Source organism: Micropterus dolomieu, linkage group LG19 (genome assembly GCF_021292245.1).
Source record: "Micropterus dolomieu isolate WLL.071019.BEF.003 ecotype Adirondacks linkage group LG19, ASM2129224v1, whole genome shotgun sequence".
Lineage (NCBI taxonomy): Eukaryota > Metazoa > Chordata > Actinopteri > Centrarchiformes > Centrarchidae > Micropterus > Micropterus dolomieu.
In genome coordinates, this window is record NC_060168.1 from 17121074 (window position 1) to 17148755 (window position 27682).

A 27682-nucleotide genomic window follows, 5' to 3' on the forward strand; every position below is an offset into this window, starting at 1 on the left:
TATTAGTCTCCTTCTCTGTCTGTCTGTTTGATCCCGGCACTAATGACTCCACAGGGACTGGGGTCTGATAATGGGAAATCAATATAGAGAATAGCGCTCTGGAGTGGCCTCACTTAGCTCTCGCTCTTTCACGCCTCACAGCAAAGTGCCTCTGTGTATTTGTGTGTGTGAGGAGGGGCGAAGTGTACAGTGTGTGCGCCCATGAGCACGTCTATCAAGGAAATCTGTGTAAATCTTTGTGGAGACTGCGGCCTATTACCAGGTGCTTGTAAATTTACAAAATATATCACAATTATATTCATGTTTTTTAATTCAAAATAAGGATTACTTGCAGTTCTACGGGCTGAAATTATTCTGCAGCTCATGAAACATTTCAAAAGCACATTTGATCAAATCAAAGTTACTGGAGAGGTGACATTTTCAGGGTCATCCGGCAGTAATATGCATGTGTGGCTGTGTATATGTGAGCGTGTGTGCCTAATCGGTCACACTCCTGCGCCTGGGGCCAGACAGGTGGGGCTGGTGGCATGAGGCTGGTTCCCCCCTTCCACCCTGAGGGGCCAGAAGGCCCAGCAAAGCAGGGGGCTAGAGTAGCTCCCTCTGCCAGGCACCAGAGCACTATGGCTGGTGACAGCTGGTCCTCTATCTCTCCCTCCCCTCCTCCCCTGCATGAGCGCCCTGCGGGCAGGCAACAGGAGGGGTGAGGAGGTCAAGAGGCAGGAGAGAATGGAACGGCGGCGACATGCAGCATAATCGGCTTTTATGAAGCGGAGAGGACACAGACAGAGAGAGACGGGAAACACAGCTCTGACACAATGCAACGGACTACAAGCAGTAATGAATTAACACATTAGCGCCACGACCAGGGGCGTTCAGGAGCACTCAGCTGCTCTTAAACACAAACCCACACTGGCACACTCTCTCTCTCTCTCTCTCTCACACACACACACACATAAATCAGTCATAAGTCCTTAAAGCACCAGCAAACACACTCTTATTAATTACATGAGTCATTTTGTCGATGGCAGATCCCTCTGAAAGCCACTGACTCTGATCAGAGACTAAAAATGTCTCCACAAAAACAGAAACATTTACTTAGCACTCAGATTAGATAAGACAGAGATTAACTCTTAAAAGTACAACCACACACACAAAGACGAGACAAAGCCATGGGAATCCTCTTGTCCAAACTCAACCCATGTGTTCAATTATCATCAGCCCCAAATGATCCCCATTAATGCTTTAACTCTTTCTCTAACATCTCCATCTCAGTCATCCATCCATCCTGTTTTTTGGGGGGTTTTTTGCTCTCTGCTCTCCGTCCATCCCTATAATTCACGTCTGTGCGGTTACTTACTTCCCTTTCTCACTCTCTTCCTCTCCATCGTCCTCTCCCTCCCTCCCTGACTTTTAACCAGCGTGAAGAAGCAGCCATGCATTCAACCATCAGACAGGCTTACATGGTCTACCCTCACACACGCACACACACACACAGAGTCAAAGCATATTGTTCCTCAAGAGTAACAAGAATGTGATGTTCACTGAAACAAATATCCACCATATCAGGGCATTTTTATGTGGTTAAATGTGCATCCTGATACTTGCAGGGGGAAAAAAGCTTACATGACTGATTTGTATACAAAGAAATCTCACTGAAAGTCTCTCTGTTGCTCGTTGCTGTTTGACTCCATGTGGAGAATATATCAAAGTATCCACCACAACATTTTTAAATCTACAAAAGCGACAACATTTAAACTTATGTTTCCTCCAATAAAGAGAACCTTTTCAGAGGACAGCCTTCATATTTGGTAATTCAAATCCTTTAATATGTACTGAGCCACATATATAGCATTAACAGTGACATTGTATTTGGTTTATCTGCTTTTTAAGTCTTCTGGAAGATAAACTGTGTCCACATGGTGCACAGAGCAGTGGTCCAGTGACAGGGATGATGATGGCCCTGACCAAGTCCCTGATGGGGGATCCCATTCCTCTCCTCTCTTCCAACAATCCCACTGAGCATGTCAATATGAAACACAATACCCCCCCACACAGGGGCCATGCTAGGCTATCCCTCCCATTATAGACAAGACAGGCTGATATTGATAGGATGAGCCTGTAAACTGCTGCATCTGCGCATGGCTGTGGTATGGAGAAAAGTGTAAATTAGACCAAATCAAGTCTCCCAACAGTAAAACACATTTTCACAATATTGCACTCAATGTGAGCATGATTTACAACACGAATTTTGTTGTATGTGGGTTGAAGCAAAGCCGGCCATAAAGCTTTGTTTACCCAACTTTAAAAAATCCACAGCCTTGTAAATGTTGTCAGATGGCCGATGCCAGTGTCTTTCAGCTTAATACTACCTATATTAAATAGTTTAAATATTTCATAAGGGCGGTTTTTAGAGCGAGGGAGGGGAAATCGTTAGCTGCGGTAAAGTTTCATTAACTGGTCCCCATTTCGCTGCGAGGCAAACTCATCTCCTCTTATTGTAATAAAACAATCTCTCTCTCTCTCTCTCTCTCTCTCTCTCTCTCTCTCTCTCTCTCTGGGCGCTGCTATCCACTCATCTCCCTCTCTCCACCGCCTCTCTCCTTCTCTTTTACATCATAATAATACACTACATCCCCTTTAAATGCACTATTACTTACCGCTGCCTTTTCATATTGTAACATCACGGGCACTTTAGCGACAATATAAAAGCGTGTCATTCATTATTCAGAAGCAGCCGGCCTCGTCCCCCTTTTAAAAAGTCAGGCGCGCCGCTGAAATTGATAACGGCGAAGAGACGCGCAATAAAAACGCAGCCCCCGGGTACCGAGCTGCAGCCCAGACCCCCGATTATGCAGATCAAGTGGTAATTTCTCAAACAAATCGCACTCTTTCACTCTTTTGTTGTCGTTTCTTTTTGGACTTTTGGAATCAGAGTGTCAGCATTTATATTGCCTGTGGAAAAAAAACGAGGATTGATGCGCAACTTAATTGTCCGTGTGGGCTGCAGGCTTTTCAGAAACACTATCTAAATATTTTGGCCTAAACGAGATAACCTCAAGGCTGCTTTTTAAAGGGGGTGTTCTTTTTTTAAGTGGGCTCATGGTATTACTTTTTTTAACCTTTTCTGCCGTAATGATGAAGCAATGAAATGATCCGACACTGTCTTCAACATTCAGGCCATCAATAAATCCAGAAAGGCTGCCAGGAGGCGGGCAGGAGTTTCTCCTGGTGTGATTTGGATTACCGGTGTCACGGTGGTATCCCGGTAGGTCAGAGCTAATGTGTCATAATCCCTCATTATCATTGGGATGCACAGGATTACTAACACCTATCATCTGCAACCAGTAGGACCCAGTCTGCTTTGTACAGGCTGGAGCAGGGACTGCCTTCACTCCGCGGAGGAGTCAGGATAAACGCAATAACTATTAACTTTCATGAAGCAGTTTCCGTTGTGATCTGGGTATGCGTCGCCCTGTAAGTGGCCATGTAATTGTTATAAATTAATTAAATTAATTTAAATGTGTTTTGTTCGCCATAGTTACTGTTGGGGAACTGTTCGTTCAAATGTCTTCAAGAGAAACATAAAAATGTCCACAAAGATGACAGCTATAACAGACCAATTCTCCCCCATCAAAAGCCACCGGTGAGCTCACATATGGCAGGGTGGACCAGCCAACACTCAGAGTCTGTCCATATTGCCAAACAAACACCTCCGGCCTTGTCCAATCTCATATTGCTTCATAAGACTTTATTGTGAAGGGCGAGATGCGGATCCTTTTTTTAAATATAGCCTATATTACCCACTACAGGATCTTTGCATTTCCGTATGATTTGTGTGGCATATAACCTCACAAGTCACAATTTTACCAATAACAGTTTATTTTATTACAAGAATTTTTAATGTAGTTTAACATACAGTGTCATATAAAATCAGGCTGCATTTTCTTAAATAATGAATTGTGATTACAAAAACGCTAATAGACTAATAATAATAGCTAAAACACCGCATAAAGTTTTGGTCAAGAAGTCAGCATAACTCAAATACTAAAATGTAATTATTTGCATGGTTCAGACATTAAAATTCATTCCCACAAAAACAATGATTAATGAACAGATTGGACAGATCTTTTACACTCCTACAAATTTAAATCCCATTGTCACTAAATGATTATGTTGGGCATTAGTTGGTTAGTACTGTAATGTGATAGCCTAAAAAGCCACCTGCCGCATCCAAACCCGATGCGCATTTGTCTGTCCCTAAGACAAGTTAGTGAAAATGTGATTATCCGGTCACTTTGGGCGCCTGTAACATTGAATCTGAGCGGTTAGCAGCTTCCAGAGCCCGGACGCTTTATCTGAAGTAGCCCATGGCCTTCCCGTGTCAGGTCATTTAATGTGGCACTGGCTACGAGGAACAAATAAGGCCACGTAATGCCATGCTCAATAGGTGCTGGTGATTCACTGCCAATGTTCAATTAGGCTGCTGTCCTTTTATTTTAAAAAGAGATGTGGTGGGTTTCATGTGCGTAATTACGCACCGGTAAAATGATAACTCTTGAAGCTTTATAATTTGTATTCTGTTTTAATTATCTCAAAGTACTACCGTCTTTAATAAAAGCTGGTGAAATGCATGATTAAGTAAATGTTTTCAAGTGATTTTACAACTACACCAAACCAACATGAATGTGACTACTCTGCATTTGGTTATAAGGTGTCAAAATTTAAGGCTTTAAATCCGACGCATTATGAATATTGGGAAAAAAAAATAAAAACAACACTTCATCATTTTTGGTTTCAGGTTTAAAATCCAACATTTGTAAACAGCTGAACATTAGACGCCACAGTGCAGCCGAATCTCAAAGAACGAATAAAAATAACTCGGCATTTGATTATAAGGCGTGGAAGATGTGAGGGATAAAAGGAATATAAATGGAGACTGACAATTCTTCCTTTTGTTCTCCTCTTCATAATATACCCATGATAAATAGTCTTCAGGTTATAAAGCACTTCCTAATATCTTTCAACCCCGTTCCCGTGTGAACTTATTATCCCCGTATATTCCACATGTGCCAAATGACACAAACAGAAGACGTGACACAGACAGCAAGAGGACAAATGATGCGCACTAGGAAAGATGAGTTGTGTCTAGCATGAGTAGTGGTAATGGGCAGAAGCATCATTTCATCCGAACCTAAAAGGTGTGTAAAAAGTTTGTCACCAAAACGTATCCCCCCGTTAAAAGTGCGGAACACTGACAAATGACTGACAAAACACAATTTGGTTGAAATTATAAAATATTAGATGTCGTCTCCAAAGAGCCTAAAAAGAGTATTGATCTTCAGTCATCCCTGGTGTGATTTTTTATTTATTTATTTTTACATATGCCCCTATAAATTTCCATGAAGCTGTCGTTTGCTCCTTGCCCTCATTCTCCATTACAATGATAAAAAACGACAACATCAAATACTGACTCACTCATAAGGCTTGAAGATGCTATATATATATATATATATATATATATATATATATATATATATATATATATATATATATATGACGCCCGTGGTTATGGGAAATCTTGGTTATTGTGCCAAATCGTGAGCCTACCCCCATTAACATTCAATCAGTCATTCTGGTGCCAGCCAATGAAAGGTGGAGAGGGATGGAGGAGGACGGAGCTGCTAGACGGAGCTTTTTGACGCGCTGAGAGGAGGACAGAGCGTCACATCTCTCCAAACGCCCATCAAACTTTCACCACAGCCTGTGGAGAGGACCCAGTTCTCTGAAAGAGGCCTGCTAGAGACAACAAGGATGATGGAGTCACTACTGGCGATCACTTCTGGTATAGTTTAACGCTGCTGCGAATTTCCCTGAAAACGTCTTGTTCAGTTTTTTCGTCCTTCTTGCGACAGAGCGACGGGGATGGAGCAAGCACCCAGCGCGCCGAGCCCTCCTCCCAAACCGGCCCATCACGAGCCCATCAGCTTCGGGATCGATCAGATCTTGGGAGCCGGTACAGAGCCGGAAAACGGGCGCACGGCTGGGAGACAAATTGGATCAGATTTAAGCAGCGGGGACGGCTATTACAGTTTAGGAAGCCCGACCGGAGCCAGCGCGCCCTCATACACCGCGCTGTCTATCTCCCTCTCCGGTATAATGCCTCCGGTGGAGGCTTCAGGTTCATACGGCGAGAGCAGGAGTCTGGCCAGCCGAGTGATTCGAGTCCCGGCACACAGACCCATGACAGCTCCGGGACCCCCGGCCCCAGTCCAGGGCGCTGTTCCTGGGTTTGGAGGGCTTTGCTTCCCCTGGATAGGCAACAGATTCGCCAAGGACAGAATATCAGGTAGGCTATGACAGCTGTTAGACTTAATGGGTTCGCCTCATTAATATTTGATTATGTTTCAAAACGCTAGTAACTGCTGCTGAACCATTAAAACAAACAAACACCTGTGCCAAATATTTGTAAAGGCCTTATACAGCCAACGGAACTGTTTTCACCTTAATTATTTAAATGGTTTAAGAGAGGAAAACATAAAACAGGATACAAATGTTTGTTTGTTTTTTTTAAATTATGGAGTGTAGGCCACTACATTTACAGATTATTAAAACGCATTGTGTCTGCTTTAGTTACCGAGTTCACTCATATTTTTATAAGTTGAATATTTAACTTCTACATCATATAGATAAACAAAAGTAATAATGTACAATTGCACAGCTACTTTCATCAGGCTTTGTTTTTTTAATTCTCAAACAGCAATATTGGGGTCTGTCATCATTTACTGTTGTGGTGAAAATGAACTAAAATATTAATAATAGGCTATGCTGAAGAGAAGAATAAGATCACCAAATAACTGACATCATAAATTATAGACAAAAAGTAAAAAAAAAAAAAAAACTTTCTGAAATAATAAAGGGTGTAGTATTTAACTACAAGGTAGCCTAAATATTAATTGAAGATTATGCAAATTAAAGTTGGTATAAAACATTTTGTCACACAGACAGCCATACGATTAAATATTAAGAGGAACATTTACTAGCAAAGGCCTAAATAGCCTACATGTAAAGAAAAGATAAAGAGGCCGCTGTCTCTGTAATTAGTGCGCAGGTCATCTGTTAAAGCCCAAACAACTTTAAATGAGTATGAGTATTTATTTATGTCTTATAATTGCATTGTTTTCCTATACTTTGGCCAGACTCATCTTTCACAATCATTTTCATTTCACACAAGGCTTACACAGTCTAAATAGGGAATTGTTGTCAGACAGGGCGGATATATGTGATATATGGGCTTGAATTTCCATACAGAGTGGGGAGTGAATTAGTCGGTTTGGTGCTGTAGCAATAAAATCTCATCTTTTACTCACCGGTGTCTCTCTCTGTTCCCCGCAGCGGCTCTCGTGCCGTTCGCCGTTACGCGGCGGATAGGACACCCGTACCAGAACCGGACACCTCCCAAACGGAAAAAGCCCCGCACGTCCTTCTCCAGAGTTCAGATCTGCGAGCTGGAGAAGCGCTTCCACCGGCAGAAGTACCTGGCCAGCGCCGAGCGGGCAGCCCTGGCCAAGAGTCTGAAGATGACAGACGCACAGGTCAAAACCTGGTTCCAGAACCGCAGGACCAAGTGGAGGTTGGTATGAAATTTCATCTTCAAGTTACCTGTACTAATATCTGAAAGCGCATTTCATCACACTTCACTCGTAGAAAACTCGGCTACTACAGCCTTCTTCAAGGAGGAGTTCAAAAATCAAACTTTCGCCATTTAGCAGATGACCCCATGCGCAATTTCCTGTGAATTGACCACGTCCACACGGAACAAAAAAACGAAAAAAGATTTCAGCTTTTATAAAATTTTAAAGGCATTTTTTTCCTCTTCTTGTTCCTCTTCTTCTTCAATTTATACAATATTAAATAGTTATGGTATAAAATATATTAGATATAGCCTATATTGATACATATTACATAATAAATCCACAAAATGTAGATTTTATCAATTATTACATGGAGTCAAAGAGATTTTTTTTTTTTTTTTTCATGCTTGAAACAAATCTTCTCATCATTGCATTGCCCTAGACATAATTTTATTTTAATTCTTATAACTCACCACTGTCGCTTTATGCAGCTTATGGGAATTTTCACACTTCTTCTTTAACCTTACATAACTCTTTTTATTTATCTATCTATTTATTTGTTAAGATTTTGTTTTTTACTCGTGTCTTCTTTCAGGAGACAGACAGCCGAGGAGAGGGAGGCGGAGCGTCAGCAGGCCAATCGCCTCATCCTGCAGCTTCAGCAGTCCGCCCTCCAGAAGTCCCTCAGCGAATCAGCAGTGTCGGATCCACTGTGCGCCCATAACTCCTCCCTGTACGCCCTGCAGAACCTCCAACCCTGGGCGGAGGAAAGGGAATAGAGACCAGACACCACGCTGTAATCAATAAGCGTCATCGATTATCCCTGGGAGGATAAATAAATTCAATTAGGCCTACATGAGGACAGTGGGACTTACTTTGATTCATGCAATGGAGAAAAAAATGTTGGACCAGTAAAACTGAAGAATGGGTCACAGCCAATTTGAGTGGATGGTTGTGAGAATGGACCTGAAATGATGGTGAGTGAAGCCTCTCTTGAAGCAGAAACAGAACTTGCTTGGAATAAATCTTGCGACTCTGTACTTGGGAACAGTGAGACTTTTTCAAATCCAAAAAGGACACAGAACTTGTCATTAAAATTTCTTGTCACCCTGTTGATTGTCCTTGTCATGCATCTTATTCTTTTTATTAGAATAAGACCAAGAAAGACAATTAACCTATAAAACTGAAGGAGGCAATTAATTCTCCACAGTGAGACACAATATGATGGAGTGTTTTTTCTGAAGGTCTTCTCTCAATGCAACCATCTCCTAAACAACAAGCTGACTTTCCTACACTTTGACAGGGTTGGCTCAGTTCAGCAGACAAAAAAAAGGCAAGGCCTTCACTCCACCTATACAACAGAGAACTTGCATAGAAATGTGTCACTGAATTTCAAATAAATATCCTGCTCTATTTTTATCAAAATGCACAGAAAGAAAGGTCACAAAAAGAATTCATTCACAAAAAGAATTAAGAAAAACAATTTGTTCCGGTGCTTAAACTTTCTTCCGCTCTCATTTATAAATGTAAACCCTCCAACTCCAATCACCTGTATATACACAGGTGTGGTGCACCACCTTAGCCCAAGAAAATGATGCCTAAAATGTTAACGTTAAGGGGAAAATGCTTTTGGGAGCGGTAATAAAAGGAAAATAGATGTCAGGATTACAGGGGAGAGAAGTGAAGAAAATATGAAAGAGGCTCTAAGTTGGGTAATAAAAGGAGTGATGCATGTTTAGTGATGGTGGTGACGGTTTTTTTCATATGCACATTATCATGCTTTATTTGTGGGCCGCGTCCTTCGGGATGGAGGCACAAATGTACAACTCTTTTTGTACTTTCATTGTATATGTGTAAATAACAGTATAAACCATTCTTGTGACCCTTTTTTTGGCTTGTGCTTTTTATGGTTCATCATTTAAAAAAAAAAGATTTTAAGGTTTTAATACACAATAATTATAAAAAAAGTTATGGAGCGACAAGGTTATAAAAAAATAGACGAATTAAGTTTGTTTCTTGAAAAGTTTATTGATAAATATAATGATTTTATACAGTATTTCAATACACACATGATTTCATTCTGACAGGTTTGAGCTGTCTATCTGTTTGTCTTCCTGTCTGTCAGTCTGTCTGGAAGAATGTCTGGGTACATTTGAGATGAGCCGCAACACAGCTCAGCAAGGAGTTTTATTACACTACTGGTAGCACAGTGAGTGGGCATGACAGCAAATCATTTATAAATCTGTATTTTTGTCCTGCTCAATCTTCAAAATGATGGCTCTTGTTAGAAACATGGCTTCCATTCCTTCAGAATCAGTGAAAAGGTCTCTCTCGTCTTCTGCCTTATTCTCGCCTCTTATGTCTCAGTCTATTCTTTCCCCACAGTCCTTCCTTCTAGCTCTCCCCTCTTTTGTCTCTCCCTCACAGTGAAAGGTTAGTCGCTCTGAGTCAACATTTTTAAAAACAGACAGAACTGACGATGAAACTCTCCTCTCTAGCAGGAACATTGTCAGCTCAGCCAGACTGAGCCTCAAGATAAAGCTACATGCTCGAATCATGACACTCATTTTTTTAAATCAGGAAAACAGAAACTTTGCATGAGGATAACACTCACACACACACGCACACACAAACATATGCATGTCCCTGTATCACTCTGCATCTGTTTGCCAGTAAACCTCTAAATGGACTTTTAATGAATGGCAGGTAGATTAATTACAGTTATATCCAATCAGAGAGACAGACAGGCAGAATCAGAAACATCCAGACGGACACGAATGATTCCATACAGTGAGAAGAAGCCACAGATACAACAGTTAAATATCTACAGTGGAGTTGTTACGACACTGAAACACTGACTGACACCACTGGATCACACGGTAGGAGTAAAGAGGGCTTTTGTCACGAGACGTAGGAGGTCAAATTCAGCTCTGCAAACCTTTACAGGCCTGTGCCTGAATTTACTCTGTAAACACATGTGGTGGCTCTGTGAGATGCTACACCCAGACCACGGCTTCCCATATGTATACACTTAGCAAGAGTATATGGCCACCAAGTTTTTTTTGTTGTTTTCTTTTTAAATGGTACCTATACGGCAAATATGCCGTAGGCCTCTGTCTTGCATGCTTCACAATATTGCTCACATTTGTTGTATTGACACAGAAATTCAAGATGAAAAAAAGCCTTATTTAAGCTTCAGATGCACCGAGTATGCATCTTGGTTGATCTCACTGCTAAGGTGCTTTTAGGAATTCCAGTCCTGCTTGATAATGTGGTTCATCTGACATATTTCAGGAAAAGTATTAGAGAATCAGTATTTACACACTCTCTAAAGTGACAGCAACAAACAAGGGCGATGGAGACAAGGTAAATGGTCAAATGAAGGGTTTAAGTCTTAAAGACATTTATCCAAAACCAGTGATGGTTTGTGGCCATGGATTTTGTTACAGCAAGATGGCCCTCCATGAAGTTCTGTGGAAATAGTCCCACATAGAGTGACAAGATCCTTGTTTTCAATAGCAAGCTATGCTGTTCCTTTTCTCTTGGACATTCAACTCTCCTTCCCTTTCTTCTTTTCTCGCTCTGTGCTTTTGTCTATTGCACTTTCTCCCACTTCTTTGTTGTCTAGATGACATTTTCAAAGAGCTGCAGGGACCTCATGATGTTTTCATCCTGTGAAAGATGGAAGATGAAAAAATTAAGAAGCTGACAGTGAGGAGAAAGTCATCCAGTAATCACCTTTTAATTCAGTTTACTGGCCACTAGGGGGCAGTGAAAGCCTGTAAAATGTCAGTGAGCAATCTCACTGCAGACACACACAATGATATTGAAAGCAAAGACCATAATTAATAGACAGTATAGTGAGACATGTAAAGGGAGAGAAAACAATGCTTTTTGTATATAGTAAGTAAATTTGCTTAATTTTTTGTGCAAAAAGCTAGTGCAGACATTTTGACTTGTCACAATCGGAAAAGCACAGCTTTTACTGATAATGGCTCTGTTAATCCAATTTTATTTATATAGCTCAAAATCATAACAGAGGTTATCTCAGGGCACATTTCATTAAGAGCAGGTCTAGACCTTTGCCTTATATTACTTACAGAGACCCAACAATTGCTGTGACAGAGTGACAGTGAGCCAGCACGCACAATACCCTTAAACTGAAGCAGCTTAATGGAATTCAGCCCTCTACTGCAAAGTTAAAGGGGTCTCAGAATTATAGAGAGAAGAAAATAAAGAGAGTACCTCTTGACACGAAAAGATGAATTCATCAAGAGTGACCACACCGTCTCTGTTTTTGTCCATTTTCTGTATAAAGCAAAGCACACGCTGTCAGGCTGTCTACCCAAGGTCAGGGGAGATATTAGCATGCCACCCAAAGATACAAATGCAGTGTGTATATAAATAGACATCGAACTAAAATCCAGTGGTGGAATGTAAGTACATTTACTGTACTAGATAGTTACTTTTCAGGTTACAAATGTCATATCCTGTCCAGTGAAAAACAAACAATGTATCTCCAAATTTGGTGAACAAACATTTTTCTGAGGAACTGAAGGATTAACCTCCTTGAATTAGCTGGAAAATGCATCGTCACAAATCTGAAAACAGGTCTGTATTTCTGTGCTCATGAAATGTGGACTTCTTAGAGCAGGCGGCCGATACATAATGCCGATATCAAAATAAAGAATATATATGTATTATTAATTGTTTTAGCTGTGATTTGCTGTCATTAAGGATGATATATTGGCCTCATGAGTGCAGGTATCGGCCGATTCTGATTATCTCAAAATGCCAGATATTGGCCTGATTAATCTATCACTGTTAAAGTAGCTAAACTTACCACAACCATAAACAAATACAGCAGTAAAATGTAACATACACATTAACGCAGCAGTAATATTAATCCATCATATATGATAATTAAACACTGACAGGGACCATTTTACTGCACAATGAGTATTTTTACTTTTCATACTATAACAAATAATGTTTACTTACAATACTTACATACTTTTACTTAAATAAGGTTTGAAAGCAGGACTTTTACATGTATTTTCACAGTGGCATTAGTACTTTTACATAAGTAAAGGATCTGGGCCCGTATTTATCAAGCTTCTCAGAATTACTCATAAGAACACTGCTAAGAACTGACTTAAGAGTGAAAAAAATTCTTGGCTCAAAGCTGTGTTTAAAAGTTAGTTATCAAGCATCATAGTCCTAATTTGAGTGAAGTAAATCTTAAGTGCCAGTCTTAGTGCTGATTTACGACACTTTGCTGTGCCGCAAACAGGATTTTCTTCTTTTTTTTTTGTATTATTCTTTACACTTGTTAAAGCACTTTGTAACTTGTTTTTGAAAAGTGCTCTACAAATAAGGATTATTATTATTATTATTATTATTTTGGATGACGTTGTAGCCAAGGACCGATCACTGAATAGATTTCCTTATTTAAGAACATTCTCAGATAAATTCACATTGAATGGTGAAATTCTTAAGTGGAGTTTATATTCAGCACACATTTAAAAATAAAGAATTTTCAAGATAATACATTATGATATAGGCCTATACATTAATAAATGAAAGATAAAAAAGTTTATCTTTATATGAGCACCATCAATGCGCCTACTACTCCTGTATTGCCGGCTTTTTGCATGAACTGTGCTTGCTTGCTTCTTTCGAATTACGGGGTTGTTGTTGGGAAGTCGATGAAACGCGTGACAGTGTGTGGAGCTAGTGCTATAATTGTTTCCATGACTATTCGGCTTATTGATGGTTGTGATGGCCACAATCATCTGCATTGCTGCATTTGTCCTGTGGCAAATAAACAAAGCATCATCTCCTTCAGTTTAACTGAAAATGCATGACTCTGTGAAGTCAGTGGTGAGATGATGTCCCTCACCAACTCGTTGACAAAGTTTATGCCTGCGCTGTCCGACCCCGTCTTATTAATTGTGCGTCGTCAAATAATTCAGAAACATTCTTCCTCTCCTGAAAGATGCATGTCTCTGTCTCCACAGTGCCATCACAAGCCCCTACTGGCAGCTCCTAATCACTTGAGAGACCTCTCAAGCTGTCTTAAATAACTGGGAGAATAAGAGTGATTCTTAGCTTTGAGAAATTTGATAACTTGCTTTTATTCTTAAGTTTAAAAGTAGGAGTAAATTTCATGAATTCTCGGCACTTAAGACTAAAATGGCACTTTGAGAAGCTTGATAAATACCGGCCCTGAATGCTTCTTCCACCACTGCTGAAATCAGCCGCCTATTCTGTGAGCTCATGGTCATCATGTCATTTTGGCAGCTTCTTTGTTACCAGGCGCTCTTTGCTGTGGTGTCACTGCACTTGTCAGATCACCAGCCACTACTCACTGTGTCCAGCATTGAGATGTCTTATTTAATTTAGAAAGTTTAGTTTATTTTCACTCTTTTATTTGCTCTTAAGCCATGGCTATCGCTGCTCTAACCACACAGCTTTTCTTGTGCTGCCGATGCTTCCAGGAAATGTAAAGCATGCGTTAGATTGATGCATCCTTGTTTGGTTAATCATCAATATTTGTGTTGTTGTTATCAGACTTAAATAAAGGACTCAGGTGTTGTTACCTGAAAGAAGGCTTCCACATGTTGTTTGGGTGCGTCAGTTTTCAAGACAGGGTAAGTGTACTTCCCCATCATGTCATATATCGCTCTGACAATGTCTGTCATCTCCTATGAAACACAAAAGTACAAACACACACACAAACATGAGACGTGTGAGAGTGTGAGAGTCACATAAAAATACTAACTCAGTGTACATATAACCACAATTTGAAAATCAATGAAGGTTAGTCATGCACAAACACACACACACACACATACCTCTTTGTTGATGTATCCATCTCTGTTGATATCGTAAAGGTTAAAGGTCCACTGCAGCTTCTCAGTGACGGAGCCCCTCAGCAGGATGGACAGAGCTGTTACAAAGTCCTGAAGGAGAGAAAAGGGACAGAATGAAAAACTTAAAAATGAGTTTGGAGATAAAAACAAGAATATTTTTTGAATAAGAACTTTCCAAAACCCAAGTTAGTGTGCAAAAACCCAGCAAACGAGCAAACCTCAAACTTTATGGAGCCGGTATGTGCTGAGTCAAATGCGTTGAACAGGAAGTGTGCGTAGGTGCTGGCATCTGCAAGAGAAGAAGAAAAGGCTTGTCAATACACTGGGGAGAAACAACACGAAGACAAAAACAGGTATTGATGCAAACAGTACAACACACACTCTCTCTTTACCTCCATGAGGAAAGAACTGAGAGTATATTTGCTTGAAGGTTTCCTCATTTACGATGCCACTTGGACACTCCTGGAAAGAGAGAGGGAGACAGAAAGGGAGGGTGAGGACATGGGAGATATAAGCTGTAGTAACAACTTGAGGGACGGGTCACATAGAAGTGGACAGGGACAGATGGAAAGAGGGCGATGGGAGACTGGCTACTGGTTAAACCGTGTACCCTGTACCCTGGGTATCCCCTGGGTACAGGGTCTGTTTATTACAACTTAAAAGTATATTTATATAGTAAAAGTAAAAAAGAACCATTGCAAACAGGATCTGCGCTGAAATATAACAATCATAGAGTTACAAAACAATGATAAAAATAAATATATAATATAAAATACAATATAACCACTGAATATTTTTCCTTTCTGGGATACATCAAACCTTTAAAGAAGAGTTTTAAAAAATCTGCTGTAGCTATAGTATAGCAATATAAATATACATGAGTTAAAATAAATTTTATCCCAGTAAAAAATGACTGTGATCTGTCCTCTAATCAGTGCCTTTTATTGGAGAGACACACAAAGTGATACTGAAGGATACCTCCTTCTGCACCAGACTGTTAATAATAATAATCGGTCACAATCTGTGCATGTATGTCTTTACTTCAAACTCAGTGTCAAAAGCATTATTTAACCAAAAGAGATGTTTGGCACAGTTTTACGCTTTTGTTATCCACCTCATATTTTTTCAGTTTAGAGGCAGAGATGAAATATTTTACCAGGAGGCCTGATCAATGAATCAATCTATAAATCAATCAATCAGCATGTCTTTTAAATGGCATTATTTTTTATTGTTTTAAATTGTTCTTGACTTAATTAAATTGTACATTTAAATGTGTGCGTGTGTGTGGGGGGGGGGGGTCTATGTTCTTTTATTTATTAATTTTAAAGTCTTGTATGTAAATACATTTGCACTTTTCTGCGAAATTGTAAATATTTTACCTTTGCAATTATTTTTTACCCTGTAAAGCACAATGAATTGCCCGGGTGTATGAAATGTGCTATATAAAAAAAGTTGCCTTATCTCGTCTGTTGCCTTAAGCTGGGTTTACCACACAAGCCAGGATGAGACTGAAGGTTTCCAGCTGTTTAGTAAATCTTTTTTAAATTCACAAATTAATACAAAAATGTTCAAACATAATTCTTGGGTGAAGTATTCATCATTATTTTAAGCTAAACTTATACACATAAAAAAAAAATCTGAATCTTGATTCAGCAAGTCTTGACATTAGCACAACACAATGCTTTGTTCCTTTGACTTAATGCACCTGTACAGTCACTTACATTCTTAAAGCCCCGGTAGAGCACTTGGAGTTCTCTTTTGCTGAAGTTGGTTTGAGCTTCTAGCTGGTCAAGGCCCTCTGGTCGATGGCACACCATCGTAATCTCCAAATCATCATCAGTTTTGTCTGAAGAAACACACAAGAAACATAACTTTTACATTACATGCAACAAAAGAGTGTGAAAGTAAAAGAAAAGAACGATAATCCAAGTAATATAGAAAAGAAGGAAGTGGATATACAGTGGATAGAAAAAGTCTACACACCCCTGTTAAAATGCCAGGTTCTTATGATGTAAAATAATGAGACAAAGATAAATAATGTCAGAACTGTTTCCGCCTTTAATGTGACCTATAATGTGAACAATTCAATTGAAAAACAAACTGAAATCTTCGAGGGGGAAAAATGAAAAATAAAAACCTTACAATAACCTGGTTGCATAAGTGTGCACACCCTCTTATAACTGGGGATGTGGCTGTGTTCAGAATTAACCAATCACATTCAAACTCAGGTTAACTAGAAGTCATTACACACCTGCCATCATTTAAAGTGACTCTGATTAATCACAAATAAAGCTCAGCTGTTCTAGTAGGATTTTCCACAAGGTATGTTTGGTGCAAAAACAACACTGCACATCACCCAAGGAACACCATACCCACAGTGAAGCATCTGACAGATTTGGAGCACTTTTGCAAAGAAGAGTGGGCAAATATTGCCACGTCAAGATGAGCCATGCTAATAGACTCCTACCCAAAAAGACTGACTGCTGTAATAAAATCAAAAGGTGCTTCAACAAAGTATTAGTTTAAGGGTGTGTACACTTATGCAACCCGGTTATTTGAGGGGTTTTATTTTTCATTTTTCCCCCCTCAAAGATTTCAATTTGTTTTTCAAATGAATTGTTCACATTATAGGTCACATTAAAGGTGGAAAAAGTTCTGACATGATTTATCTTTGTCTGATTATTTTAGACCATAAGAACCTGGCATTTTAATAGGGGTGTGTAGACTTTTTCTATCCACTGTATGTGAAGGGAAATACTTGTGTCAAGTTTGAAATATTTCCTATTTATTCTATTGGGAAAGGCAGAAATAATAAAAGTATTTTTTAAACTTCTCCTTTTTTTTAAAAGAGAAGGAGAGGAGGTGCTGAGAGATAGAGGTCAGTCTAACAGCTCCATGTTCTTCCTCTCACTGGCCCTGTGATTAACAACTCATTACTCTCCTTGCTGGAGGGCAGGTGAGAGAGGACAAACCACTGACTCTGAAACAACACACACACACACACACACACACACACACACACATATATAGGTGAACATGAGTGTAAAAGCACGACACACCCCTCCCCTCTCTTTATCACAGACACTCATCTACACATTTGCACAAGTGTGCACCAACTCCCTGAAGCAACCTACAATGTCATAATTATGCACACACTGTGCATAATTTAATAGAAATAGTAATAAAAATTCTGAATATGATAAAGTGTTCATAATATGTAGTAGTTAAAAGAAAAAAAAAAAACTACTGGTGCTTAAGTAATAAGATGGTACGTTTTATGAAAGCCGTTTCAGAATAATGTCTGTGTGACTGTTCATCACTGACCGGCCTTAACCTGGCAAACCCAGGTGGAGCATATAACCTAAAGTTATAATATTCCTGTATCATTATAGTTAAAAATCAGAGTGATGGATAGGTGCATTGGAGGACAGGACTCTATGGCAGATACACATTTAGACATTAGTGTGTTAGGGTTGCAGGACTGCATGGCGATCAAGTACAAATTCCTCAGTCTTTAAATGCGAAGTGTGGTCATCACAACAGTCCTCAAAACCGTCAGTGTCTGATTTACCACTGCTCACTCCAAAACCAGTAAATTAAGAGAATTTAAACTTACAGTGTGTTTGAATGGACACTGGTACAGTCACAAGGGGTGAGCTAAAGCATTTTTAAGAGCTCCTGCTCTGCTTTAATGAAAGTGTCAATGAGCGCAAAGTTCACACTGTCCTTGGCAATCCAGATTTTGAAACATCAACAGTCCTGAAATAGAAATTCATTATATCAGTACCTCTTCGGTTCTGTTCTCTCAGTGAATCATAGCTACCAGGTCGGCGTTTTTACTGTGCCAGGTAAAGACCACTTCATCTCACTAAATTAAACCTCAGTCAACAGTCTAGCCTTTTTAGACTCAGTATCCAGTGTTACCATTTAATAAATCAACAGACTTATTCATATAAATAACTGCACAGAAGTTCTGTCATCATGGTTTAAGAGCAATGTGGGTCTGAATTTAAATGTCAGTTATAATGTTACATCCTCTTGAACCACTGATCTAAACACGCCCCTCAAATGTGGCACTTCACTGTGCTAGTACACTGCAAAACAAAAAGCAACTCATTTTAAACTGTAATAGTCAACATAAAATTCAATAATATGTTATCCACCAAGAGCTTTTAACACTGTGGCCACTAATTTTCCTCATTATGTATGCATTCTTACATTATTGCTTTGTATCACTTCTGTTGAGTTGCTAAGCAGTCTCTCTTTATATAGCTCCTTTCCCTTGCCTCATTCACACACACAAACGCACACACAGCCCCTTAAGGCCATTCATTTCATCACTCAGGCAGTTCAGTATTTCTCAGCATCCCATTAGGGTGGAGGTTCACACTCATGCGCAAGCTGCAATTATTCACACCCAATTGCTATTGGTCTTCAGGTAAAGTCTATTGCGTCCTACTTCATGACACACACACACACACACACACACACACACACACCAAACTATGATAATATATAATATATAACACATACCAGTGAAGTTTGATGCACATGTTCTTGTAAATTAATTCAAAACGCAGACCCTGATGCGATGCTCTTACACTGTACACATAAGATGACATCACACCAGCAACTGCTTCAGTTTTTTTGGTTTATATTTTAAGAATATGCACTCCCCTAAGGCTTCACTGCAACTCTATTGTCCATGTTAAAAGCTTGATGGCACCTGCACAGTCACCGTCATGCCCCATGCTTACACTGAAAACTACCACAGCACAGGACATCCTGTCTCAAAGTACGATTAAAAAGTCACACCAATCCCTTTAGCATATATGTCCATGTTTTTTTAGCATCTAAGAGGGCTATTAAGTTGCTTTGACATACACAGAATGCATAGAAAAATTACAGTATATTGAAGGTCTGAGGCCATATAAACAAAACTGACCTGACTCAATTAATAACGCAAGTGTGAGTCAGGATCAGTTAGTGTTCAGGTTTTAAATTGGAAAGAACATTTCAGCATGTACAAAGACAAGATATACAGTATAGTGTATATGTATGCGGTTAAAAAACCTATGCAACGTTATGATAAATGTTTAGAAAGTATCAATACACAAGGACATTCATTAACAATTTAAGATTTGTAAATTACAAGCTGGGGCTGGGGCGTAATTATCACTATATTAACTTACTGAGATTTTTCTTTATTAATCTTTACATTTAGTTTGTTGTAGCAGCTCAGTTTTCTGTAGAGACTGTAGTAACAGTAATGTTTATTGAGTATTTCAGCAGAATTATTATCTGTACACAAACCAATGTAATGTTCAGATGGCCATAGCAGATTTAGAATATCAAAAGCAGCAGAGAAACAAATACACACTACGGCAAACCTAAATCATTTGACTAGTTAATGGCAATAATTCAGAAGTCATAACTACATTACATGCATTTGAGAGTGCAAATCTCCAGCAATGCTGAACACAACCTCCTTCCAACTTGGGTCGGTGCTGTATTACCCTGATAGTAGTTGTAGTACTGACTCACCCTCTACAGTGATGACTCCCAGTAGGTGCAGCATTTTGACGGCCCCACAACACAGCAGAATGATGGCTATAGTGTGTAAGCTGTTCTCACTCTGCACCTCTCGTTCCATTTTGACTACGTCTTTCTTTCCACTGGCCTCTAGAAGCTTTGTGTCTCCAGCTCTCCTGGTATTGCGTTTTTTTTTAATCTTGAGACTTTCACCACATAGAAATATGCAAGAAAAAACGTATTCTAAACTTGGACTTGCTATAGCTTTTCACCTCATGTAACTCAATTTGGCTATTGTTTCTCTTTGCATGTCTCCCTTTCTTTCTCTTATGCATATAAACTTTCTATCCATCTGCTTCCTTCTACAATGAGATCAGCACTCACCTGCTTCTCTCTATCTCTGTTTTTTTATCCCCCTGTCTCTCTACTCCCTGGGGCATCTTCCTCTCTTGTCCCGACCTTCGCTCCATCCCACCAACTCTCTCTCTCTCTCTCTCTCTCTCTCTCTCTCTCGGCCCCCCCGTTTCAGTGACTTCGGTGTCCTTCACTCTGTGGGAACTGAGCACACAGTAACAATGACAAACTCACCTTCCACTGGATGACCGTATGTTTTTGTTTTGGGACAGTGTGCATGTGTATGCATGTGTGTGTTCAAGAGCAGATCAGCAATTAATTGGCCCCATTAACAGACATTGTCATCCCCAAACAACAGAAGGCTTCATATACTATAAAGTGACTTTTTTTTTTAACCAAACATGCCTCTGGCCTTTTAATATGCCTATAATGCATAGAGACTGGATATTGTAACGTGTGAGTAGAGGGAGCTACATAACCTGCTCCAACCTGTACATACCAGCAGGGTGCAGCAGAAACTAACACAGAGGACACCAGTGTGTGTGACAGAATCTGATGAAGATGTGTTCTCCCCTTCATTACATGTGTTACTTTGTGTGTGTTATGTGTTAGATTTAGCTGATATGTTTAGTCATATAGTGATACTGCTTAGACAATCAGAACACAATGTCTCCTTTGTCTTTTGTCTCCTCTTTTTGTGCTCCTCTTCCTCTATCTCCTTACAACTCGCTTGTCTTGATTGCATTTCTTATTGCATCCCCTAGGTATCTATCCCACTGATGAGGTGTGCGCTAACAGCTCTTACTAGTATTACTGCTGCTCTTACTAGCATCTATTGTTATTTGTAGATCTCTTACTTTAATGATACTTGTATGTTGTTTCCTCAAATGTAAGATGTTTTGGATAAAAGCGTCTGCCAAATGAGTAAATGTAAATGTTCTCAAAATATAAAGCATGTACGGAATGGTAAAACACAAATGAAATAAAAATGGAATATTTCAGAAACGCAGTATGTAGTAGTAGTAGTAGTAGTATGCGACCAGCAGGCACACATTTATAGTCTCAACATGAATGTAAAAAGGAGCTGTGATCGCCCAAACGAGCCGAAGTGTAGCCACTGATTGCAGACTCCAGGCGGCTCTGCTTTATCAAGAGGTTTCCCACAGAGTTGTCAGTTGAAGGTTTGCTTTATTTACTGTTCTGTTTACTGTTGCAGCAGTGATGGGTAAAATCACATCTAGTGGTAAGAGTAGCTTTTAATTTAATTTGCCTTTTTACATTTTAAAGATGCTCAGTAGTGTCAACATCACTTGATAAGGATGATTAAGTGTAGACTGTGTTTGTTCAAGTAATCAACCTTCAGCTCTCTCTCTCTCTCTCTCTGTGACCAATCTGCAACATTTCTGTCATGGTATAACGCACAGACATAGGGAATGAGAAAGCTTCCTGCCACAGTTCATTCACACAGAGTATTAAAGGAAACTTGTGACGCATGTTATATTTTCTTAAAGCAGACCTTTCCATAATATCGCAACTGCTTAATGTGGCTTAAATATACATTAATAAATGGATACATACAAAAACCCACATGTGTGCTTCATATATGCCAAACATGTTTCACGTGTTTATCACATAATAATATTACTGTAAAAAAGTATATTAAAAGACAGTTGCAAGAAATAGAAACATTAAAAACAAAGCAGAGAGAAAGTGTGGATGATTCTCAGTCATCAAGGTCATAGTTACATGTGGAAAACCATTTCATATGTGATTAATTCACATGTTGACATGTGAAAACTTCAATTTTACATAGGAGCAGCAGATACTTAATATTGTGGGTGGCGGTTTGGTTGTCAAGTCATTCCCACTTTTGACCGAGCACTTTGACTTTCCAACAAAAAATGTTAATAACAGTCACTTCAAAGTGAAGCTCCTGCTTAGGGGACACCTGACCCACTGGGCCTGTGCCTGTTCAGTAAGCCATCCATGGATATTAGGGTGTGGACTATGTGCTCCTGCTATGCCTTGCAAGTCCAGGTGCACAGGAAGCATTCCTTTTTTTCTCATTTTTGAAAATGTGAATAATTTGCACTCACTACAGTATACTGAGGTGCAAGCTTTTGTAAGCAAAGGTCTATTTGCAAGATTCTGATCAAGGAAACCTCTTGTAAAAGCATAAGATTAACACTTACAAGTGCTGTGGCAGTGTACTATTGCAACGTTTTTGTTGCTAAGGGGTGAGATCTAGAAAACGGCATGATCTCTGTTCCAAATCTGAATCTGCAAACTTAGCAGGTTAGGAAAACCTAGATAAACCCAACCTAAAAAGCCACCTCGAGAGCTTCATTTCCATCTTTTACACAAGCTGTTATAGACAGTGGAGTTTGACAGTGACTAAAAGCCTGAACCTTTTTCTTACAGAGCTTGTTTGGATTATTAAGCGGTGGCCTGAACTGTCAGAAAAGAAAGACTGTCTGTCACTCTCCCCAGCCAGCACCCTGTCACAAAAATACCTCTTACTCAGTGCACACACACACTTCTTCCAGCCCAGAGACAGGATTTCATATAGCTTCCCTTAAACTACTGCTGGCTCTGGTATTTAATGTTAGCTCTCATTTCTCCCCAACATCTTCCTTTCTTGTGTTGCCCACAGAATCCCCCCTTCTCCCCCATTTCTTATCTATCACACTCTGCCCAACTCTCCTCTCTCTCTGCAACTCTATCTCTGCTATGGTCTGTACTCTGTACTGTGTCTTGTAATCCTTGCCAGAGAGTGTGTCATTTGCATAATCTGAATTAGCCTAATCTGCCATCTAGGCGGCAATGGATAGGCCTCACTCTCACCGGCCTCTTTAGTGATGGAGGGGGCTCTCCAAGAAAGTAGCAGCTCCACTGGCCATGGGCTCCCTGGAGGTATGGAGGAAGTATCTCAAAAATAGATTTCAGATGCAACAGTCCTATATGCACCATGCAAAAGCTGCATAACCTAATCAAGTTCCATGGCGTGAATTCGAGCTCTCGTTCTGAGATGCACAGTTTAACCACAGTCAATATCGCAGCCAGTGGACACTGGCCCAATCCCTGACTTGCCTTTGGGTGGTTCACTGAAAGTCAGAAGACTAGCTCTGCTTGAAAACACATACTTCTACATGTAGAGAGCCACATGCATGCAGTCACACACCCTCGAACAAGACAAACATGAACACATCATTTCAACACACACTCCCATGCTTCCATGCTCACACACACAAGCACACACATCGGTTTGCTTACTAATCCTCAGCCTGTGAAGGAGGGCTGAAGTGCTGGAGGGTGTTTGTAGTTGTGTGTTTGTGTGTACGTAAGGCGGAGAAACACACACACACACAGAAATCCACCTAATGTCACTTCCTCACACATTAGTGTGCCACTGTTGATTATGTTTGAGAAGAGTGAGTCAAATACAGCTCATTTACGCACACATAGGAGCATGCCAATATTGATTTTTGAGTAAATACATGTCTAGGCAGAAATACACAACCATACGGCACACACACACACACACACACACACACACACGGCTGGATGCCATGAGAGGAGAATGACAAGATGACTTAATAAGCACTCACACCAGCTAATGGGAGAGTGGGTGATGAAGGAAGGGAGCAAATGATAGACAGAACGGAGGCATAAAAATGAAAGGAGAGGGAGAGAGGTATGGAGATGAGGGTGCCAGGAGCAGATTGTGGTGGTGGCATGTGAGAGAGTGGAGGGGAAAATTAGAAATAAGATAAAGAGAAACAAGCGTGGAAAGGGAGTGGGAGGGAGAAAATCGGAGGAGAGGTGGGGGACAGGGAGAGGAGAAAGCAGCAGGGTAAAATGGAAGAGAAAAAGATGTGAAACAGTGGGAAAAACAACTAGCAGACAAGGTTGAGAAGTGGAAAGGGAGGCAGCAGGAAGCAATAAGAAAGCAAGATTAAGGAGGAGCAGAGGAGTGACAACATATTGCTGCAGGGAGTAAGTGAGGAAGACAGAGATGTAGGGGCTGAAAAGAAATAAAAAAAAATTCACCAGGGAGGGGAGAAAAATGCCAGGTGAAAATGTTTCTAGAGAGATGAGCTGTCAGAGGCCACCACAACAGATGAGGAGGAAAACAGCAGCTGGCCTGCCAAACTAAACCAGGCAGACGAGACAACAAGTAGGGGGAGACTACCACCAAACATAGGCTGTCAGGAAAAACAGACAAGAACACTTGACCAAAAACAAAGCAAGTTGAGAGAACAAGCAGCCTTGATGAAAACAGACAGTCCAGAGAAGGAGGCATGCAAATACTCAGGAAGGCACAGGATGCAAACACGGGGAGGCGTTTATTAAATTTTTTATTTCTTTCCTTAAGAGAACAGTGACAAGCTTGTGCTTCGATGATCAATCACGTAGGAATCTAATCTCACAATGTTACAGCCAGGCAGTGTCTCCCTTCCAGTGTTGCTGTCAGTGTCACGATCCCGGATAACAAGTTATCTGCAACGCCACAGAATAGGCGGCTGTACACAAGCCCTGCTGCAATAATCCTGCACACAGCTAACATGTTAAATCAGGAGAGGGAGAGACCACAAACACAAAGCAACAGCAGAATTACAAACAACCTCCAAATAGCTTCGGCTCTACATCCCATTATTTCATGGATTTGTTTTTTTTGTTGGGGCATTTGGGGAGATAAAAAAAGTCTTGTTCATAGAGAGTCAGATTGCGAGTGCATTTACAACCACCTCATTATTCAAAATAGCAACAAATTTACACCTTGCCTTTTTAACACCCATGGGGAAATGTGTTTGTTTGAGCCTATGGAGAAAAAAAAACAAGAAGATGAAACGAGCCATATGCACTCACTTGGAAAATTTCCTGAAAACCCAATAATAGCCTGCCTCAACAAATAAGTTTAAATGGCCACACGCTATCAATGGAGGATATTTTCATTCTGGCACTGATCTCCTGCTCAGTTTGCCCATTCATCGGAGCAGCCAGTTTGGATTTTGTTAGATTACTATAAATGAGGTTTACAGGTTTTTATTACAAGGAGTAAGGAGTAAGTAAAATATTTCCCACAGGCAACAGGTCTTCATAAAAACATCTCCCTCCTCGCTCCATCTGTATATTTGCATCTCTACTACTGCGTCTCTTTCACATGGCCTTGACTTACTTAGGAATACCCCAATCTCATAAACCCCCCCGCCCCCCAACCCCTCCTACCCTAAAACTGACATCTTTTGTTGCCATGGCTACCCTGCTTCCAAGGTAACAGCAAGACTGAGAAGCAGTGTGTGAGCAGAGTGACAACTACCTCCGACATGTGTGTGTTTACCAGCGTAGATGCCCGCATCTGCACACGCAGCCAGACAGGCAGAGCGACACACGCATCCTCAAGCCTCCACACACATACACACACACCCAAAGAAGCTGCCTCTTACTCTCCTCCCTCGGTTTGTTCTGTCGAAAAAGATAGGCACAACAACAATCACACGGGTGCAGACACACACAGTCGCACTCCAACTTTGTTGTAGAATAAAAAGATTCTCTTTTTCCTCTGGGAACACCTGTTGGTCTTTCTCTCTCTCTCTCTTTCCCTTGCGCACACACGCAAACTACAAACCATATGCCCTATTTCTTTCACTGCATCTGAAATACCAGCAGTTATTAATCTTTGGTCCGCAGCTCGCGTACGTGCGCTGTTTAAATTTGCACTAGAGTGAGCGTGCCTTGAAGATAGAATAAAAACACACTGCTAAAAGTTTCATTGTGTATGTGGGTGCATGTATGTGTTCATTAAAAAGAGAAATAACAGCCCATAGTGTTCATGTTTGTGTGTAGGAGAGAATGCACACGCATGTGCCTGTGTGTGTTTATGTTTGTGTGTGTATTCCCTCACCCCTGGACAGCCTCCTCTGCTTGGTCTGCATGGTCAGCGTACCCACCACAGCCCCCATGTTTGCCGTCGTCGTCGTGGAAACAAGTGCGTCTGTGTGCTGAAGTCTATCTCTTTGTCACGTGTTTTGACGGCTAGAACACACACACACACACACACACTCCCTCTTCTCATCCTTCTCTCTCCCTCTCCCTCTCTCCTGCCACTCTCTCGGCAGAAGCCCTCTTTCTACCTTCCTTTCACGCTTTCTCACTCCATATGCGCTCCTCCTCCCTTTCTCTCTCTCTCCCCTTTTTATCCCCACGCTTTCCCACTCTCTTCACCCCCCCACACTGATTTCCTTGTTTTTGATTTTTCATTAGGGGCTGTAGCCCCCCCCCCCTCCCTCCCACCTTTACCCACAAGCCAAGAGCCCGAGCGGCGCATCCGTGATTCAGTATGAAATCGGCAGGATGTTGATTCACTAAATTATAAATTGATATGAGTGTACGCATTGATTTGTAAACGATAACACTCCGTGAATCACTCCGGGAAAAAAAGAACAACAAACATGACCCGTTGCATTTCACATCTAAACACATGTGTTTTCCTTTGATAGAGGACAAACATGCAAATAGATACAGGCTGAAATATTGACTTGAGAGGTAAATATGAATTGTGGAGTGAAGGGAAAACATGTGCATGTGAAAATAATTAGGAAGAGCCTCGTGCATCTCTTCTGCTTTGCCGGTTTGCTCATGAAAAGGCCACATCAATCCATCAACACCTCCCTTCGCTCCATCCATCATTCCTGTTCATCCATCCATAATACCCCCACATACATGCTAACAGGGGATGGATAAAGGAGCGGAGAGAGTGTCTGTGTGTGTGTGTGTGTGGTGGCGGATTGGTTTCCAGTGCAGGAAGAAAGGAGGGAAGAGAGATGGGCAGGCAGCAGAAAGGAGGGAAAGGGCTTAAAGTCAAGGATATGAGAGGCGAGAGATTAAAAGCAGGAAAAAGCAAGGGATGAGAAGAATGAGATATTTAATAAGGTGGAAAGAGGGGGAAAAAAGTGTCAGATAACACTGCAGGAGTATGTGCTCTTGCCTTTAAGAGCTGCACACACACACACACACACCAAATCGCTTTTTAATTACAGCCAGATCAATACAAACAAGGTATACGGTCCTACATGATGAAAGTACAAAGAGACAAATTGGAAGATGACAAACAACATGTGCTGTGCCTTTACAAAAGAAGTACTCAATATAAACCCCCTACATATATACAGTATCTCACAAAAGTGAGTACACTTTTTATTGTAAAAATTTGATTATATCTTTTCATGTGACAACATGACATTTTCACTTAGGGGTGTAAGTCACTTTTGTTGCCAGCGGTTTAGACAT

At 40.5% G+C, this 27682-nt stretch overlaps 2 protein-coding genes across 5 annotated transcripts; one reads left to right on the top strand and one right to left on the bottom strand.

The window, feature by feature from the left end:
- Positions 1 to 5922: 5922 nt before the first annotated feature.
- On the top strand, positions 5923 to 8410 carry LOC123957339 (T-cell leukemia homeobox protein 3-like). Its single transcript, XM_046030043.1, has 3 exons — positions 5923 to 6346; positions 7393 to 7630; positions 8227 to 8410. The coding sequence occupies exons 1-3, from the start codon at positions 5923 to 5925 to the stop codon at positions 8408 to 8410; spliced, it is 846 nt and encodes a 281-aa protein (XP_045885999.1).
- Positions 8411 to 9639: 1229 nt separating this feature from the next.
- On the bottom strand, positions 9640 to 26399 carry LOC123958123 (Kv channel-interacting protein 1). Of its 4 annotated transcripts, XM_046031344.1 has the most exons (9): positions 20423 to 20489; positions 20051 to 20244; positions 16228 to 16352; positions 14899 to 14968; positions 14725 to 14795; positions 14489 to 14596; positions 14234 to 14338; positions 11877 to 11939; positions 9640 to 11303 (listed from the first exon to the last, which is right to left on the bottom strand). In XM_046031344.1, exons 1-9 carry the CDS (start codon positions 20476 to 20478, stop codon positions 11256 to 11258), a joined length of 840 nt encoding a protein of 279 aa, XP_045887300.1. In that variant the 5' UTR covers positions 20479 to 20489; the 3' UTR covers positions 9640 to 11255. The 4 variants fall into 4 exon arrangements, with proteins under 4 accessions (XP_045887300.1, XP_045887301.1, XP_045887303.1 ...); XM_046031345.1 differs by lacking the exons at positions 20051 to 20244; positions 20423 to 20489 and adding an exon at positions 26298 to 26399; XM_046031347.1 differs by lacking the exons at positions 20051 to 20244; positions 20423 to 20489 and adding an exon at positions 18123 to 18250.
- Positions 26400 to 27682: the final 1283 nt, after the last annotated feature.

Coding starts and splice junctions, on each gene's coding strand:
- LOC123957339 (XM_046030043.1), top strand. CDS start 5,923: ATGGAGCAAGCACCCAGCGCGCCGAGCCCTCCTCCCAAACCGGCCCAT. Junction 6,347..7,392: donor CGCCAAGGACAGAATATCAG/GTAGGCTATGAC, acceptor TGTTCCCCGCAG/CGGCTCTCGTGCCGTTCGCC. Junction 7,631..8,226: donor AACCGCAGGACCAAGTGGAG/GTTGGTATGAAA, acceptor GTCTTCTTTCAG/GAGACAGACAGCCGAGGAGA.
- LOC123958123 (XM_046031344.1), bottom strand. CDS start 20,478: ATGCCCCAGGGAGTAGAGAGACAGGGGGATAAAAAAACAGAGATAGAG. Junction 14,796..14,898: donor TCAGTTCTTTCCTCATGGAG/GTAAAGAGAGAG, acceptor CTTCTCTTGCAG/ATGCCAGCACCTACGCACAC. Junction 14,597..14,724: donor CCGGCTCCATAAAGTTTGAG/GTTTGCTCGTTT, acceptor TCTCTCCTTCAG/GACTTTGTAACAGCTCTGTC.